At 40.8% G+C, this 20,286-nt stretch overlaps 1 protein-coding gene across 1 annotated transcript in view; it reads left to right on the top strand.

Moving 5' to 3' along the window:
• The first annotated feature begins 716 nt into the window (after positions 1–716).
• The window catches only part of ntrk2a (neurotrophic tyrosine kinase, receptor, type 2a), a 240,298-nt gene continuing 220,728 nt past the window's right edge, over positions 717–20,286 (top strand). The window contains exon 1 of the mRNA XM_078567962.1: positions 717–1,419. Coding sequence (XP_078424088.1) covers positions 1,208–1,419 — 212 coding nt within the window. The 5' untranslated portion in view covers positions 717–1,207. The remainder of the gene's footprint in view (positions 1,420–20,286) is intronic.

The following is a 20,286-nucleotide window of genomic DNA, read 5'->3' on the forward strand; positions in this document are numbered from 1 at the left end:
ACAACGGACTTGAACCTTCTGGTACCCAGTCCCTGTGTTTGTTATGTGGTTGCCCTGCCGATTAAGATCACTTCTAGTCCAGCAAGCAGCAGTTTTGGGAGAATTGATATCATACTAAGGATTGCATTATTGCAACAAGAGTCTAAATTGGCACATGCGATTTTATATACGGGAGACTTTGTTAGACTATTTTACGGATTCCATACCCCTCACGTACAACACCTAGCTGTGACCGTGAGAAGCGGGTACTCGAGGAGACGGGGGGTACAGATAATTCAGTCTGTCAGGTTGTGGGGCTCACGATATTTCAGGACCGGTAATATTGTGCAGGCAGAAGAGAACTGATTAGGAGCAGGAGATTTGAGTGGTTCCTGCGGTGCCCGGCTGGGCTGCAAATCCCCAGTCTGACTGCCAGCAACAACCTCACATCCGACACATCTCACCGCTTCACACATTCTTCACTTCTCTCTCTCTCTCCCTCGCTTTTATAGTTTTCGTTTTTGCCAAAAAAAACAATTCTCCTTCATCCCCTTTCGTGCGTCAGCCCCACGTCATGTAGAACTGCTTCCCGAATTGGATGTTAAAACATCTAATAGTTTGGTGAGAAGGTGGTGTTTGTGGGGGGCGGGGAGGGGGGGGGGGGAAAGGGGGGAGGGGAGGGGTGGGGGTGTTGAATTAAAGAAGATCGCACAGATCCCAGTCAGCATCAGGCAGTTGGGGGGAAGTTGGTGGCAAGGGCTGACTGACTGACTGACTGGTCACTGCGGCAGGAAGGATGCCCCAGAGCCCAATGACCACACACTCACTCCACCTCTCCCGGAGCCTGAAATAGTGGATGCGGATCCACAGGGTAGCCAGCGGCTTCTTTGTAGCGTTTTCAACATTCGGATCGCCCCTCTGAGACTATATATATATAGAGAGAGAGAGAAAGCTGCTTGCCAGGGATTTACAAACTGAGACACCGTTTAAATATCGTTTATCTATATATGCTGCAGATGGTAGAGAGGGAACCCGCACAGTTGCTACTGCTTCTCTTGTCTATTCGCAATCTACGGATTATTACAGATTCCTTTTTTTTAAAAAAAAATTAAAGCCCCCACTGCTGGTAGGGGTCTTGTGAGACACGGATTTACGCCCTTGTGATATTTTTCTTTTTCTGTTGGGAAATCACATCCGATCTGGAGTGCGCAGGAGAGGCGAGCCGAGGATGGGCTCCTCGTACCCGAGGTGTTGGGGCGACAGATTGAGGGAGTCTGTGGTCTGTTTGCTGCTGGGGATAGTGCTGGGATTTGGCAGCTTGGCTCTCGCCTGCCCTTCTTCATGCAGATGCAGCAGCACCAGGATCACCTGCACTGAGCCCGGCATCGTGGCTTTCCCCGTCCTGTCATCGGCGGCAGAGATGGAGAACATTACCGAAATGTGAGTACTGCATGCTGCCCGATGGACCGATAAATAACACAGTCCCTTCCAGACCTCACTCTCCAGATTCGTCTCCGTTCTGTTGACCGATTGAGTTGTCTTAAAATGAGCCAGATAAAGAACATCGCTCTAACAGATCAGTTCACCTCTCACAGTGCCACCGTTCAGCCCCTATCTGTTAGGATTATCCATTGGACCAAACACAAGCCATCGAGAGAACATTTTATCACAGTTTCTCCAAGCCCTGTCTTTAAATCTAAAACCAGGTACAGATGGGGGAAGTCCCTTTCGGAGTATAACCCACAAATTGAATCCGTCTCCCCTCCCCACTCCCGAGCAAGACATTTTTTTTTTAAAAAAAGCATTTGTTGCTGTGAACAATCTGATTCCCAACTCCATCCATTGGACATGGACATTTTCAGGCAAAACAAAACAGAGGCGGGATGTGGACAACCGTCCGATAATTTTATCCCACGTTCTCGTTAGACTCAAGTTAATTGATGTAGTTAAAATAACATGGATTATCGACTACATTTCTTTTCTGGTTAATTCTGACTCCTAAAATAAGGACATTTCACACCAGAATATTATAGAAACACAGCACGTCCCGGCACCAACGTGTGTGTTTGCATCTGAATGTTTGATTGAGAGACCTCCGGGGGCTCAGTTCCAACTCCTTAAATGCACTTCGGTTTTTATTATTTAAGATTCACTAACTGGATATAAAATATGAATTGTGACTTTTCCTATCGCTTTCACCCGCCTAAACTCCCTTTCTGCCGTGAGGATGAATATTTCTATCCGCCGGCCCCTAAAGTACTTGTTGCGCTGAAAAATACAAACTTTACATTGTGTTCATTCTGCGTTTCATTTTCTGATGATCTTAATTATTCAAATTGTATCAAAGGATGGCAGATCGCCCGAGCAATCAACTTGCTGCTTTGAGCTCAGGGGATTTGGCTCGCATTCAGAGTAAAAGCACCGTTAGGCACTTTGTATGTTTCCCAAGTATTCAACAAGTTTCCGGTGAAGGATCAGGTTTTGTTGTTGTTTGTTTACTTGCTGAAATTGAAAGCTTTCCAAGGTCACCTCCGAATCTCCAAAACGGAATGATTCCCACATAACCTGCTGCCAGTCAGGAGCGATTCAACTGTTACCGTATTCACCTCCGGGAACTGAACTCTTTACTCAGGTCAGACACACGCCTGCTCCGTCAGCTACCCCCAAACTTCCCCCCAAACACTCATCCACACACTCTCTTCAACAGCCTCCTTAACCCACACACACACAAATCCTCCGACCCTGCACCCATCCTTCCACACTCTCTCCCTCCACACTCTCTCTCCCTTCACCTCCCCCCACTCTCTCTCTCCCCACACTCTCTCCCTCCACACTCTCTTTCCCTTCACCCTCTCCCCCCCCAACTCTCTCTCTCCCTTCACCCTCCCCCCACCCCCTCCCCCCCACCCCCTCTCTCTCCCCACCCTCTCTGCCTCCACACTCTCTCTCCCTACTCAACCTCCACACTCTCCCTTCACCCTCTCCCCCCACCCCCCACTCTCTCTCTCCCCACCCTCTCTGCCTCCACACTCTCTCTCCCTACTCAACCTCCACACTCTCCCTTCACCCTCTCCCCCCACCCCCCACTCTCTCTCTCCCCACCCTCTCTGCCTCCACTCTCACGGTGTGAGTCAGTGGGGTCAGACTATGACTGAGCTCCCCCGCCGCTGCTGCCCAGGTTGCGATGTGAGACGGAGCTGAGTCAGGGTCACACATTGAGCTCCCAGCCGCTCCTGGCCATGGACATCGCAGTGCCCAGTGCGAGTGGTCACCGTGCGGCCGGCGCATATACTGTACAAAGCAGCTCCATTTCGAGGTCTTCTTGTCCCACACAACTATTTGAAATGTATCATTTTAACATTACTGTGCTGTGAATGAGCAGCAGGTGATTTGCATATATTTTAATGGGAGGCTCCATTGATAAGGGATCCCTCCAAACCCCAGCAGGATGAAGGCCCCTTCTTCCCCCTCCCCCCGACAAGCGCGTTTAGCCCATTGCAGTGACTCCGAATGTGAATCCCTGGTACCCGGATCTCACTTTAACTGTTGGATTAATACCGGTCCTAAAAAAACAGACTAGAACCGAATTAGTATGATGTTCAGAAGTGGAGATGATATCCGCTGACTCGCTCACCCCAAATCCTCACGTAGCACTCACCACTTCACCAGGGGCTGAGCTGTTAATTCAAGTGAAAACATTTGGCTGGATAACGAAATTCATATTCATGTCTCCATTTCTGGACCAGCACTTCTGTCAGTACTAATAACAATGAGGGACCCACCCAGAGTTTGAGGTGACCATCAGCATGTCACACAGGTGCTGTAAATAATGTAAATGTCCAATGTGTAAGAAGGGATGTCCATAGTGTAATAGCCAAGATACCGGTGTCACCACAATTCAAACTCATTCATGTTTCCTCTGAACAAGTGTGAGATCAGAAAGCAGGTGAGGCTCTTTGGCTCAGACTCCTTCCACTGACTAGGTACAATGTGAATCCACTCCTCCCATTTAATCTGCAGAGGAAAAGTTAACAATAGCAGATCCCTAAAGGTAATCAAATAAACTCCATTCTTCCTTGGAGCTTTACCATTCAATCTTGCCCTAACACAGTATTCCCTCTTCCCCTTTCCCAGCCACAGTCCCTTGAAATATCCAGTTTATACCTGTACCTGCCCCATCCAAATATTTACTCGCTCCTTTCTGAAAGAGTAGGATAAATGTCTGATTGGAAATGCAATTTTAAGGCACATTATATTCATTAAGATTGTTATTGGTGAACCTTTTTTTGGATTGTATGTAAGGATATAAGGTGAGGCATAAATCACATTTAAATGAATCACGTTCCACATGACATTGTTGTGGTGAAAAAATGGCAAAACTCTTAATCTGCAAACAAAGCACGTTTTTTCATGGAGGAGATAGTGACTTTTAAACTCTCCAATATTATTTATTTAACATGCTGTAAATCAAATCTAAAATAACGTTATGAATGGCATAAAGTAGAATCCTGAAATATACTGAGGGATCAAAAAGGTTACTTATACATGTGACTAAATTAGGAACAAATTAGATTAGCAAAGTATTACTTCTGCAAAACTCAGGACTGTGTTTATAGTTATGTTTACATGTGGGCTAAGTGAACTCTGCATAAAGCTAAGCAGAAATCAATATGACACTGCGTTAAGATGCATGCAAAAATAGTCCATAGCTTTGGAAATAATCACATACTGTACTGAAGGCATTGTTATAAATAGTATTTGGTAAATGTAAATGCTACACTGATTAATTGTGTCACCTTTCAAGGAGATGTTGAAACACTTCTAGAACCAGGTTCAGCTAAAACTGCAAAATAGTCAATGCTGCATGTGGTGTCCATGCAGACTGTCTTGCAAGAAAGACAAAGTTTTTCTTGGAAGAAGACTGGCAGTCAGGCAGAGGTAGTGGGTGGGTAACCATTAATCGAAAGATGAATGGTGAAAACTATGAGTCTACTGATAAAATAGCTGAACCAAATGAATGACCCCATAACCATTGCATTATAATTACTAGTTACATTGAATCACACTCTTCCCAACAGCACAGGATTTTTTATTTCCATTGAAATTGTTCTGCCAAAATTTAAAATCTTGAAATGTTACTACAATGAGTTAGTAAAAATGAAGATTAAATTAATATCCCTAAAGTGCACTAGGGCTGTCAAATTCCAGATTGTTCTGAAAATATATATATATTTCTATGCATATTATATATTATATATATATATTATATATATTCCAAATAATATCTTGCAGATCTGTAACTTGTATCTGTAATCCATTAAGTTTTCCATTGTGTAATTTATCTTTTTTGGAATGTTAATTCATAGTTTAAGCATACAAATATTCTACTACATTCTTTTTGTTATTGATAGCTTTTCATGACCTTGAGCATCAAGGTTTAAATTATTAAAGAGGCAGTGCACTACATTTTCTGGTTTGGATTTGCTCAAGTTTCAGCATAGGACACAGTTATTCAGTCTTCCTTCCAACTAAGCTTTACAAATTGACTGGGGGAAGACCAGTGAAGATGGAAAAGTGCCAGGGAATGAATGTTAACACAAGGGCACATTTGTGAGTTTGAAAGAAAATCAGAAGGATGCACACAAAATATCAGGAAAAGAAAAACAAGAGAGTGTGTTTTTGTGTGGAGAGTGTGTGAGAGATAATGGTAGAATAATATGTAGAATGAGAAAAAGTCATCAAAGGGGAAGAGGATAGAATGAACAATGCAGCTAATGAAGGAGTAGAGCAAAATATATTGACAGAGGGAGAAAATCACAGTCAGGGAAGGATAGAAATTAGAATTTATAAAGAGTAAAATAGGATGGAGCTAGTGAAAGAAAAAGAAAAGTAAATGGATAAAAAAGAGACAATGCTGATATGACACAAACTTTTGAAGTGTGAAAGAAAATTTAATTTAAAACTAAGAGCTTTATATGTCAAAAATCTCTTAAGAGACTACTATTTATTGATATATGGTTCCAATAGAAAGACATTGCTGTAATAGACAACTATGAATTTATAGTAAGAGGGGTGCAATGGTTCTTGAGAATGTATACCCTGTCCTCACATACAGCTGCTGTCCAATATTACAATGTGCTGAGAAGTGTAATGTTTTGCTAGAGAATAAGAAATGGGTGAGGAAAAGAAAGAACAATTGAAAAAATAGTGAACTAAATGGTATTGAAAGGAAGACAAAAATATTCCGGGAGAGATTCTAATGCTGTCATGAAATAAAAAGTAAAAGAATCAAGGTAGCTTCAGTAGGGCAGAAGTAGAGTGGAAGAGATTACACAAAAGAGATTACACAGACACTTATATGAGCAATGCTTCTAAGTAATGTAAACATTCAGACAAGGTAAAAAAAATAAAGCAGCAATGAAAGTGAGAAAGGGTATACATGTACATGAAAATATCATTATTAACATTAGACATTCATGGTTCATCTTACAGAATTCTGACTATTACCTTACCTTGCTGCCTTCAGTCAGATAAACAATGGGGAAGAGACTTGTAAAAGATTATTTGCATTTATTACAACTCAGTGTTACATGTTAGCTGTATTTTAAACCTGACACTAATAAAGAGTTTCCGCACAATTCTTCTAATGTAACTTTAACTTGTGCCAACAAGTTCTGCAGGAAAAAATCAGCTGCAGTTTTACTTCTTTATTACATATAACATATGTAAATAGAACAATTAGCTAAATAACTGTTTGTCCTGAGTTTTGCCTGATAAGCTTTCTTATTTTTCAGTGCTTGAAAGTATAAACCCAAAAAGAGACTCATGAAATTTGTCATATTCTGATTTGAAGCACAAAGAAGGCACTCCCGTTTTAAAACATGTAATGAACCAGTCAGGTTACTCTGTTCCCAACTGCAGGATATTTTATAATTCAGTTGAGGCTTTTCAAAGACTGACTGCTCTAATAGATAATTTTATTAATTTTGTTGCAATCTATCACTGCTGAAAAAATAATGGGAAGGATCACAGTGGAGTTCAGTAATTCATCATATTAAAATAAATAAAGGCAATGCACGTTTGTGTATTAACAGACAGTGCTGTGGAATGATAAGATACAGCTACTGCTACTTTCATGGTGAGGTTTTCATTTTAACCTGGCTTCAAAAGGAAGGAATTTAACCAAAGAAATTGTGCGATATCAGAGAGAAATTTCTTCAAATGCCTTTTTGGGGATGCTTATTGAAAGAAAATAACAGCATTGTGGATGTAGACTACTGTGCTAATAAACCTAAAGTTTGACTCAGAGAAAGACAGCTCACTGCACGAGTGTGAAATGACAGTTTCCTGGTTTTGTGGTTTCTGTGAGTGTAAGCTTTCCTCTGAGTATGAGAGTTCTATTGAGATCAGCTAATCAATTTTTCAGCATCTTGGAATTTACAGCACAAGAAAAGGCCGTTTGGCCTATCAAGCTTGTGTTGATGCTTATGTTTCAGTTAAAGTCGAACCTACAGAAAAAAGTAAAGACATTAAACGAAATTTTAATTTTGATTTTCTAGATAACAATTCATGTCCTACAAACTAGAGGAGAATGATAGAATTCTTTTGCCAACCAATCTTCAGAAAATTCATTGCCTTCACTTTGTTCTAATTTCTTTGAGAATATTGCAATTTCTGATCATCCTTTAGAGACTTCAATACATTCGTTTCACTGAATACCAATCATGTTTGCTAATGTCATTAGAGAAAATAATGATTGAACCATGAAGGTAAGTAGAATTCTTAAAGCATTTACTTTATAGTTTAATCTGGGTATGTGGTGTGAATGTGCTGCTGGACTTCTTGAGGAATTAAAGGTGACCTTCTGAGCACAGAACATAGTGCAAATGAATAATTTCAGAAAGCAGGTTTATGGCAGTGTTTAAAAGATGAAAAGGAAATTTTATATGTCTGTGTCTCTTTGGCTGAAGTTATGTTACAGCTACTGATGCTAGGTGATGATGTTCAGCTAGCAGACTAGAGTTATACTTTTGTCTGACTGGTCTCAAGGAGTTGCAACAACAGAGGTTTGTGCATATGGTAATTGACATATACGGAGCTTTATTCTACTAGGAACTAATGTTTAATGCTACTGGAATACAGGCATGATTTTTTTTTCTCTATCAATACTTTAAAAAATACTACAACATGCATGAAGTTTCCAAGAGGTTCAATAGACCATCTAAGCACCTTTAAAATGTAACTTTGCATCAGATTGTAATTATGCTGGAGGCGTTGTGAACTGGAAACAATGTGGGATGGTCTCTTGGATTTGGCGTGACACAGATTTCACATTCAGACCTGACACCTGACTCTTGAATGCTACTTATTGTGTCCATGTGCAGCTCCACTTCAACCAAAAAGTGCAGTTTAGCTGCATTGCTAATTGCATTCAAATTATATGTTGTGTTTACAGTTGAAAGTATTTTAAATTAAAGAATGAAATGTTAGTTCATCTTCTATGGTATTGATCATAGTTAGTCAGATGATATAATATTTTATAGTAACAGAATTGGTTTATTATCTAATGCATGGTATAGTGGAAGGACAGATATACATGCCAGTTCTTTCTACTTCTGCTGTTAAGATGTGCTTAGCCTTGTCTGTGTCTTTAAATCCACAAAGTCCAATTGCAGGAGTAGGTCAGTTATAGGTTAATTACTATTGCTGAGGGAAGTTTGCAGATATATAGGTGCTTGTATTTTCCATCTCCAGATCAGAGCAGACCAGCATAAAATTATCACCCATCTTTCTATCATTTTGAATGCAATGGATGCAAAAAAATAATATACATACAGATAGATGTCATGGTCAGCTTTTATATATAAATATTGCAATAAATCATGCTGACTACTACCCAGGAATGATGAAGTCATAAGTAGGTTATGGTGAACCTCATGCATAATGATGTGGTGAATGTCTCCAATATGTCCACTACATTTGTCGCCAGGTAAATGGTTGAAGGGATGCTGTCTCACTTTGTCTTTGCTTTTTTTTCATGTTATGTTACTGGAAATATATATAATTATGGATGGTCAGGGTCTATCAAATCTATCAAGTAAAAATGTATGAGAAGGGCTAATCAATTTCAAATCATTGACTAAGCAATATTATTTACCTCTTACAGAATAGATTTTGCACTCCTTACTAGAGGCATGAAGAACTTACACATGAGGTGGTGATAGTGACAAAATTGACTTATTTGATTTTGGCTCCTTTTATTCCACCAGGGTGTGTAAGGAGTTGGCCAACTTGATGTATTTGTTGTAACAATGAGTCAGGTTGTTGTCAGGAGGTTGCCAAAAGGAGAAGCCAAACCATTTAATTTAAATAAAAAAATCTTGTGTGATTTATTCAACTCTATGTTTGATTGTTGACTGGGTTTAAATTCAATAGGTCCCAGACACTGCATTGAAGCTATTTATCAGCTTGTCTTTTTCAAAGCAAGAGTCTGTTTGGAAGATTGAAGGGTAGTATTCAGGCTGGATAGCTTTCATACTTAGTGAGAAAAGAAAAGGAGCCATAATGTAAGAAAATTACTTATTGCATTGTTGAGCATAGCAGTTGTGAATGACATTTTATTTTCTATTTTAATGCTAGCTAAAATTAACAAATATTGTAATATAAATATATATATTTATATATATATAGTTACTTCTACAATGTGCCTAGTTTCATGAATTTATTTAGAATGTACAGCCTAAGACAGGAAATAAGGTAGCACTATTCTGCCAAATACATCAAAGATCCCACAATGGGACAGGATAGTAACCAACATTTAAATTAAACTGAAAGGTATTGTTTGTTACAAGGCATGCTATATATTTTATTTAACCCTCCACTGGTAGGGGAGCTAGGCTACACCTAGGACAGTAGTCCAAAACATGGAAGCCAAAATTATATAGAAGAAAAAAAGTAAAACATGAAAGTGTAACTGAGCTCGATTCCTTAGTGTATCCATCTCTTGTAGAAGTGAAAAACATTGGTCAACGTGTCAATAACATGCAAGGCCAGTAGATCTAGGGACTTGTTTTTGGTAAAAAAAATGATCTGGTTAAGCTAATTTGATAGGTTTAATGTTGTTGGTTGCCAAGCAAGTAATGTTGTTGGTTTGGAAAGTTAAAGACCCTGCAGTTTCAGATGAGAACAATGATTGACAGTTGTGACAACTCTGTGTAACTCAGATGATAACTTTTAGAAAAAGCCTAAAGAAATGTCTTCATCCCAGGATACAAACTTCCTTTGTGAAATTTAAACAGCCTAACTCAATTTTAGGAAGCACCAAAAAATCAATGATCTATATGACAGTCACACAATCCACAATATGATCCACAATGTAATTACTTGTGAGTAGTAATTTTCAAATAGAAACACACATGAAAATCAGAAGCATTATATTTTGATTGTTATTTGAAAATAGTCTGAGTATGAGCAATGTGTATATGATCATCGTTGTGACTTTGTTTACATCAGTAAATGGTTTAAGATACAAACTGATGGTTAGGGTTGTGTAATACTGCTATAATTTCATTCAGGAAGTTCAGATGACTTTGTAAACAGGAGAAGCAAAGACTGAGTGATGTACTGCAGTTATTTGAATCCAGGGATTACTGCCTAACACTCAGGAGCTTCCCCAGTTTTCTCCCTTCTTTTCATGAAGGTGCTAACTCAGGCTTGGTTGAAGTTCCACCTACCCAGCAACCGCTCTGTATTTTATCTTAATGATAACGATCAAAACATAATGCTTTTGATTTTCACGTGTATTTCTATTTGAAAATTACTACTCACAAGCAATTAAATTTAAATCACATTGTGGATATGACTGCCATATAGATCATTGATTTTATCTTAATGACCATTCTCCATGTGTTAACCTAGGAATGGAGTGTGTCTCATATTTCATCTCTAGACTTTACTATTCTAATGCTGTACTGGCCAGCCTCTCAACCCTCACCCTTCTTAAACTTCACCTCAATCTAAAATCTACTGCTCGAATTCTATCCAAGACCTGCTGACCTATTGCTACTTTCTTTTCTGACCTACATTGGCTTCAACAACCTATGCCTCTAATTTAAAATGTTCATCCTTGTGTTTAAATTCTTTCATGGCTGTGCTCTTTCCTATATTTGTTACCTTCTCCAGGCCTACACTCTCCAAAACTCTGCGTTCCTCAAACTCTAGCCTCTTGTGTACTCCCCCCATACACTTCCCACCCAATGCTTGGAACTCTCTAACAGTACTGTGAGTGTACCTACACCAATGGACTGCAGTGGTTCAAGAAAGTGATATACCACCACCCTCTCAAGGACCATTAGGGATGGGCAACAAATGCTGGCTTTGCCATTGGTGTCCACATCCCATGAAAGAATTTTTTAAAAATGGTCCGAGTAGTCAATAAAATGTACCTGGGCTTTAAGGACTGGCTTAGGACAATTATGTCAATCCACTGTCTAACCTGCATTTTCCTACCCTTGTCCCAGCTACCTTATACAGGTGTATGCCAAAGGGAAGTTGGTGCAGCAGTAGGCGTTCCAACTTTTGTCAGATAGCAGCAGGATATACTTTGTGTGGAGCCCACCCTGTGAAGCAAATGGGTCCTGATCCAGGTTGGGGTCACAGTGGTGTCAGGGCAATTGGGGAAGTCCTGCTCTGACTAGCCCTTGACAGGAGAGTGGAAGCTTAGCCCTAAATATGCACAAGAGACTGCTATTTATGCTGGAGAATATAGATTTCCCAGTCAAGGTTATTCTGCTTTTGGACAATTGGCCTTCCACAAATATTTCCTACTCTGTCCATCTTTCTCATCGTCCTCAATCTCACCTATTATTATGTTAGAATCCCTCTTCCTTCGTATTGTCCTGGTGGAGAAATCTCCCCTCCCATCAATTTTTATTAAGGAATTCCATCCTGCTTGTTCATTTGGTGGGAAATTATTTCTCCACAATAAAGGATCCTCCACCCTGGTGATAAATCTGTTCCTTCTGTCATTTCCTTCTTAGGAACCTCCTCTCCTACTCAGTCCCATTCAGAATGAGTTTGTATATCTTTAGACCCTTCTACCACAATGGATACTCAGCCCTATTAACCACATGCTACAGAGGAAAGAATTCCCGACCCTGTCAATTTTTTTGTCAAATTATTTTGGTTCTTTTTATCATTTCTTTATTAAATTTTATTGAAGCATCATAAATATTAGAGTGGTTGAATATTATCAACAGCAAAGCCTCAAGTACTCAGCCTGAGATTTTAAAATTAATAGCACATACTTTTATTCCACTGCATGAAAGTCCTCTGAAAATCACATTAAAGGTATAGATTCTTTATTTTCAGCATCTATTATTTGAACAAAAGCATTAATCCTTTTATTTTAAATGTTCCAACACTAATGCAAATAAACGAGACAGAGGACTATGATGTATGTGCATTGAACATTTGTCTGCTAATATCATAGCAATTTCCAGGCTGATATGATTAAATGCATGATCTCCACTGCAGCGAAGGATAGTGTCTGAATTCCATTTGGCCATTCTGCAAAGAGGTCGACCAAGCTGGTGTTTTAGCAGACAATGTCACAAACCTTAGGGATTATGGGAACATCTGGAAAAACATTCACAGAAGATTAGCTTGTCGGGGATCCTTTCTGATGCATTCAAATAATGGCTGGATTGTTATTAATCATAATATGCTTGCATTAAATGTGCCTCAGTGGTCAAGGTTCAATACAGTTAAAATTGGTGAAATACCTTCACAATCAATGACAAAATTCAGATTCCTTACCTAGCTGGAAATGGGAAACAAAAAGTTCTACCTGCAGATCTCTAAAACTGAGCCACCTTTAAATTATACTGCACTATGGTAATGTTTAAATGCTTGACATAATCACCTAATTTTCCTATTTATTTTGAATAAGTTAACACCTTCATTAAGGAGCAAAGAGGGAATTTAAACATCAACATTAAATGCTTATATGTTATCATCCCACAGTGCATTTTCAAGGCATAGTACATTGTGAACATGTCTCATGTTCCCTGTTCCAATGTGCATTACCTGCTATTTGTCCATCTGTCATAGGTCACCTATTCAATTTGTCCAAAATCCTTTTGAATTCAGTCAATCTGTCTTATCCTTGTCACATGATCACATTGCTTAATGTAATCAGCAAATTTCATATTACAAGATGAAGCCTCCTCCATATTATAAAATCAGAGAATGGTTGCAGCAGAGAAGAAGGCCATTCAGCCCATCATGGATATTTATGAATAATGGCCTAGACCTTCCAGTCAGTGGCAATGTTGAGCGCATTGCTGCTGCCTGTGAAGATTTTACCGATCCGACCCCACTATCCCTTTCTTCCAGGATCTTCTGATCCCGGCTGACACAGAAATATGCAGCCCAGCATGTCCCATCTAATTCCAGTGGGGGAAAAAGAGGACACGCTCCTTTTTTACGGCACTAGCTAACATATTTAGATAAGTTATTAAAGGTTCAGTCTTTTAATGAATGAGTGTGGTTAGTGAATAGGTGAGTGACTGAATGGATAGGTGGGTGAGCTAGTGAGGTGAGTGACGTGGGTAGGTAGGTAGGTGGGTAAGCGGTGAGGTGGGTAGGTGGGTGATGTGGGTGAGGTGGGTAGGTGATAAGTGGGTGAGGTGGGTAAGTGCATGAGGTGGGTAGGTGGGTGAGGTGGGTAGGTAGGTGAGTGGGTACTCAGGTTGGGGGTAGTTGGGTGGCTGGGGGTAGTCGGGTCAGATTGTAAGGGGGTAGTTGAGTGGTGGGGGGGGCTAGTCAGGTGGTTAGAGCATAGTTGAGTCAAGTCAGGGGGGTAGGTCGAGTGGTTGGAGTGGAATGATTGGGGGGCGGGGTTTGTTTTGGAGTTACCCAGCCATTAGACCAGAAAGCTGCATCACAGAGGGATTTGGGGGTCCTCGTGCATGAATCACAAAAAGCTAGCATACAAGTTCAGCAGGCAAGGCAAATGGAATGTTGGCCTTTATTTCAAAGGGAATGGAGTATAAAAATAGGGAAGTCTTGCTAAAACTATACAAGACACTAGTCAGACTATGCCTAGAATGCTGTGAACAGTTTTGGTCTCCTTATCTAAGGAAAGATGTATTGGCATTGGAGGCAGTCCAGGGAATGTTCACTAGGTTGATCCTGGGTATGGAGGGATTTTCTTATGAGGAGAGGTTGAGTAGGTTGGGCCTGTACCCATTGGAGTTTAGAAGAATGAAAAGCGACCTTATTGAAACACGTAAGCTTCTTAGGGGGCTTGACAGGGTAGATGCTGAAAGGTTGTTTCCCCTTGTGGGAGAGTCTAGGACCACAGCGCATAATCTCAGAGCAAGGGGTCACCCATTTAAAACAGAGAAGAGAAGAAGTTTCTTTTCTCAGAGGGTAGTGAATCTGTGGAATTATTTACCACAGAGGGCTGTAGAGGCTAGGTCGTTAAGTATATTCAAGGCTGAGATAGACAGAATTTTAATCTGTAAGGGAATCAAGGGTTATGGGGAAAAGGCAGGAAATTGGAGTTGAGGATTATCAGATGAGCCATGATCTCATTGAATGGTGGAGCAGGCTCGATGGGCCGAATGGGTCCTATGGTCTTATGGTCTTATAAGTATTAAGCTGTCTAACATTTCCAGGGTAAGTATATAGGCAAGTCCCATCTATATAGCCTGAGACATTCGCGAGGGTCCTGGGAAGCAGGGAATGAGCCCATCAGAAGTTTAAACTTCCCGGCAAATCCCACTTATGTCCACATGTCAGGACTTTCATAGGGTCCTGAGTGACATCTCCTAACATACATCCCATCTCAGGTGATATGGAGTCTGGAAGATTTGGGCCAATGTATTAACCCCAGAGAATGAAATACCTTGCTAGATTATCATCTAGAGTCAGCAGTAAGCACAGTTTCCTCTGTTCTGCGAAACAATGTTCCTTAATTACCAATCTTAAAATAACACATTCTACACAATAGTAGAGTACATAATTTATTGATTTTCCTCCACCAAGCAAGGCTCGCAATTCCTCAGAATTTCCATGGTGGTTCTCTGATCCATCCGGGGTTATTGAGGACTTCCACCGGTGATAGCTGCTGACCGGCAGAATTCTGGTGAAAATCCCTACCATCTCTGTTTTAGTTTGCGAGTACCAATTTAATGCCATTGTTCCAATTGTAAACATATCACATGAGAACTTTAATCTTGGTAGAGGAAGATAACTTGGGTAGATTTAAAACCAATTTCCATAATAGTTTGCTGTACTCCTGTGACACGTGATCTCTTGTTTAATTTTTTAAAACAATCAGTCATTGTTATAGTGTGGCCATGTCGCCTATTTGTAATTGAGTTGATCTGCAGACAACTTTCTAAGTGGAAACATTAGATTTATTTACAATATAGCCAGCAGCAACTACACGTGTGTATTCAACTTCACCTCTATCTCTACACTGACTGTGGAGGTAGCCCGTGCTGCTAACCCAATGGTTTACACAGATCATGGGATCTTACATCACGGGACTATTCTTAAAGGTACAGTCCAACATTTAACAAAACCATAGTTACTACATTCCTTCCCCTTTAACTTTGCTGTACATATTGTATTTACAAGTATATTTATTTCATTACATTTTAATATTTACAGGTCATGAAATTTACAAGTTCAGTCTTTCAGGTGGTTTCCTGATTCGTGTGAAATGTCGCAGCTTCATGACTTCAGATTCTTTTTCAGGAACCACATTCCCTGGAACTTCATGAACATCAGGTACCTCAGTGGGCACTGGCAGTTCAGTGCCTTCCACTCTGATAGAGACATCAGACATGTCAGTCCTTGGTTGAGCATCTTCAACAGGAAACACTGGTTCAGTAATGGTTACAGGTGGAACCATATCTTTTTGTGGTATCTCTCTTTTTCTTAAATGGTCCACATGCTTATGGGTGATCCGGCCCTCCACTTCCACATGGTATGATAATGGTCCGGTCACTAAACGTACTTTACCAGGTAACCACTTCGGTCCTCCACTGAAATTCTATACAAATACCACTTCTCCAATAATAAATTGTCTCTCACGACTATGTAAGTCATACGTAGCTTTTTGGTTTCCTTGACTCTTCTCCACCTTCCCATCCAAATTTGGAAATAGTAGGCTCAGTCTTGTCCTAAGACAGTAACTCATCAACAATTTTGCAGGTTTTGCTCCTGTCATCATGTGGGGGGGTTGTTCTGTAGTGAAAAAGAAAATGTGCAAGCTTGGTCTCCAATGAATCCCCTGTAAACTTCTTCATGTCCACCTTAAAAGCTTGAACTACCCTTTCTGCTAATCCATTTGATGACAGATGGTACAGTGCAGTCTTCACATGGGTGATACCGTTGAGGCTAATAAATTATTGGAACTCAGCACTCGTAAATGCCGTGCCATTATCGGAAATGACTACTTCTGGTAGTCCGTGGATGGAGAAGCTCTGGCGTAGTTTCTCAATTGCAGCGCCTGACCTTGGTGACTTCACCTCATAAACATCTAACCACTTGGAATGGGCATCTATAATCAGTAGAAAAATGGTTCCAAAGAATGGTCCGACATGGTTGATGTGTAACCGCACCCAAGGTGCAATGGGGCTACCAGCGGCAACTTTTGCAGCTGCTGACATTGCACATAGTGCTTTACCACATTTTCAATATCACCATCCATCCCTGGCCACCATAGGTAACTGCGCACTATGGTCTTCATTCAGGAGATCTCTGGGTGGGCACTGTGTAGTTCAACTAAAAGTAGCTCCCTTCCCTTTGGAGAAACTATTACCCATGTGCCCCACAATAGAAGGCCAACTTGACTGCTCATCTCATGTCTTTGGTTGAAGAACGGTTTCATTTCATCGGAGGCTGGCGCCTGAGACCAACCATGTAACACTTAGTCTCATACTCGAGATAGGACTGGGTCCCTACCTGTCCAGTCTCAGATCTGTCTGGCCATAATAATTTATCATTCCTAAAAATAATTTAAATTCAGAGGTCTTCTTCAGTGCAGGTGCCTCTCTTATTGCTTTAATCTTCTCTTCAACTGGGTGCAACCCCTGAGAATCTACCCAGTGGCCCAAATAGGTTACTTTCTTTGCTTGATAAGTGCATTTCTCCTTTTTCAGTTGCACTCCTGCTTGTAAAATGCATTTTAGGACTTCCTCTAGGTTAGCCAAGTGTTCCTTGTCAGTGAATCTGGTTATCAGCATATCGTCTTTAAGTAGAGTTCAACCTGGCGTAGTCCCTGCAGTAAGCTTTCCATTGTCCTCTAAAAGATGACACAGGCTGAGGAAACACTGAAGTGCAGGTGTGTATATTGGTACAACCCTTTGTGGGTGTTAAATGTGACAAATTCTTGGGAGGCATCGTCCAACTCTAATTGCTGATATGCGTGACTTATGTCAAGTTTTGTGTACATTGTCCCTCCTGCTAGTTTGACATATAGGTCTTCAATTTTTTGAATGGGGTACCTGTCCAGTTTGGCTGCTCTGTTGACCGTTAGTTTATATTCCCCGCAAATTCGGATGCTTTGGTCTGGTTTAAGGACAGGGACTATGGGCGCTGCCCATTCTGAGAACTGAACTGCTTTTATGACATGCAGCCTCCCTAGCCAGTTCAGCTCAGCATCAACCTTCTTTCTCAGGGCGTATGGCACCAGTGTTGCTTTCAGGAAGCGAGGGGTTGCTTCTGGATCCACGTAAATCTTGGCCTGCAGGCCTTGGATTTTTCGCAGTTCGTCCTTGAAAATGGTAGCATGCTTTTTAAACAGCTCTTGTAGCCCATTTGCTCTCAACTGACAGATTTCAGACCAGTTTAATTTAATCTCCTTTAACCAATCTCACCCAAGAAGGCTTGGCCCTTCACCTACTACCACCATCATGGGTAGCTGTGCAGATTGGTTTCTATAATGGTCAATTACTCTGCTGATACCTTTTACTTGGATTTCTTCGCCTGTGTATGTTTTCAACTTGACCAATGTTTGTTCTAAATTTAATTGATGTTCACCGTTATTTAAATATCTGGAAGTGTGTTCCCCAATTACAGTAGTGAAAGCTCCCATGTCTACTCCCATTTTTAATGGTTTATCATTCACTTGTACAGTAACAAATATTGGCTCTGTCTTTCCAACTTTCATGTTAAACAATGAATAAATGTCAGAATTTGTTGCTTCAGTCTTTTCTACACTGTAGATTTCATTTGGCTTCTTCTGTTATTTGCAAGCCTGTTTAAATCTCTCTTTAGACTGTCTCATTATATACCCACTATGTGTCAAAAGTAGCATTCTACTTTTTTAAACTGCCAATCACTAAAAGATTGATTATTTCCGCATCGATGAAAGTTGTTGTTCGATTTAGCTGCTAAATTATTTCTTCTTATTTTTTGGTTAGCGGGGGCAGTTTCCTATTTCACTGCGAAGTCTCGCTTTTTTGGGCCACTTTTGCCTGACTGTTCACGCCCGATTTATAGTATGGCTCCATTTTGCGCCCCTTGTATTGCTTGTGAATCTCCTACAGTGCTTTCCTTGGCCAGTGCTGTTTCTAACGCCTTCTTAAAATCCAGGGGCAAACTTTTCCCCCCATCAGGGTGAAGCGGGGGAGCGGGCATGGATGTGCACCCCTCTGGTCAGCGCCCCCAATCGGGGGCATGCTGCCATTTTTCGCAGGCGGGCGAATTAAGGCCCGCCAAGCATGACGTCCGCATGGAAGTGCTGTGCATTCCCTGTGCGGGCTTGGGGGTGGAATGGGAAATGCGGAAGGGCGCTCCTTCGCGCATGCGCACAAAGGAACGCTCTGATCTCCCTGAGACTAAATGCTGCCTCAGGGAGATCGGTTCCCAAAGGGAAAAAGTTTTTGTTTTGAAAATTTCATTTGACATCTATGTCCCCTCATGTGACAATGTCACATGAGTTGGGACATGGACATAACTTTAAGTAAAAATTAATCTTAATTTTTTAATTCAATCATGAAACCTCATCCCGCCAGTGGATGAGGTTTCATGCTTTTTCAGGTGGCCGCCAGCGCTCCTGACCTGCCCGCCAACCTTAAGGTTGGATGGGTAGGTCCACTAATTGCTTTAATTGGTTTTTGAATGGCCTCAATAGGCCATTGACAGGTCGGCGGACACACAGCTGACTCAGCTGCATCCCCGCCGACCTGAAAATGCAAATGATGCAGGATGATGTCAGGAGTTGCACCCGACGTCATTCCACATCATTTTACGTGTCAGTGAGCGGGTCCTGCCCCCGCTCGCCGACAGGAAAATTCTTGCCCAGATTCACTTCAGCTAGCAATCTTCTCTAAATAGTGTCTCCTTTCACACCACACACTAAACAATTCCTGAGCCTGTCGTTCAAAGTCTCACCGAACTCACAATGTTCTGTTAATTGCTTCAAATTCGCCACATAGCATGCAATTGTCTTACCTGGGGCTCTATTTTGCGAATTAAACCTGAACCTCTGCATTGTGACTGAGGGCTTGAGTTGAAAATATCCCTTCAAGAAGTCCACCAATTCTCCGAAATTCTTCGAATCTGGGGCACAGGGTGCCATCAAACATTGAATCAAACTGTAGGTTTTAATCCCAAAAGCACTCAAAAGGATTGCTTGCCTCCTCTCTTCTCCTGTGATTTCATTGGCTTGAAGGAATGACGCTTTATATATACTATATACTGAGACCAATTATCTGTGGCTGGCTCAAAGGGATTGATTCTACCAAGTTGTGACATTTTGGGTGAATGTATCTTCTGTTATTTTAAATGGATGTTGACACTCACAATCATTGGTGAGGTACAGTACCAATTCCGATTTATCTTGATTTATCCTGATTTATCCTCATCGCCAGTTTGTTATAGTGTGGCCTTATCACCTATTTGTAATAGAGATGATCGGCAGACAACTTTCTAGGTGGAAACATTAGGTTTATTTACAATACAGCCAGCATAACTATACGTATGTATTCAACTCCATCTCTATCTCTACACTGACTGTGAAGGTAGCCCATGCTGCCAACACATAGGTTTACACATATCATGTGATCTTGCATCACAGGACTATTCTTAAAAGTACATTCCAACATTTAACAAAACCTTAGTTACGACAGTCATATACCTTTCAGAGAGGGAAAAACTATTCTTAAGGAGTATGATGGGAGTTTTCTCTGATTCATGATTTCTATCCTGGCTACTGATTCACAGAATGGCTACAAGTGGATATGCCATGGCATTGCACACAGTAAATTGGGGATCATGATCTCACCA

The sequence above is a fragment of the Cetorhinus maximus genome, chromosome 2 (genome assembly GCF_964194155.1).
Source record: "Cetorhinus maximus chromosome 2, sCetMax3.hap1.1, whole genome shotgun sequence".
In the NCBI taxonomy this organism is placed as follows: Eukaryota; Metazoa; Chordata; class Chondrichthyes; order Lamniformes; family Cetorhinidae; genus Cetorhinus; species Cetorhinus maximus.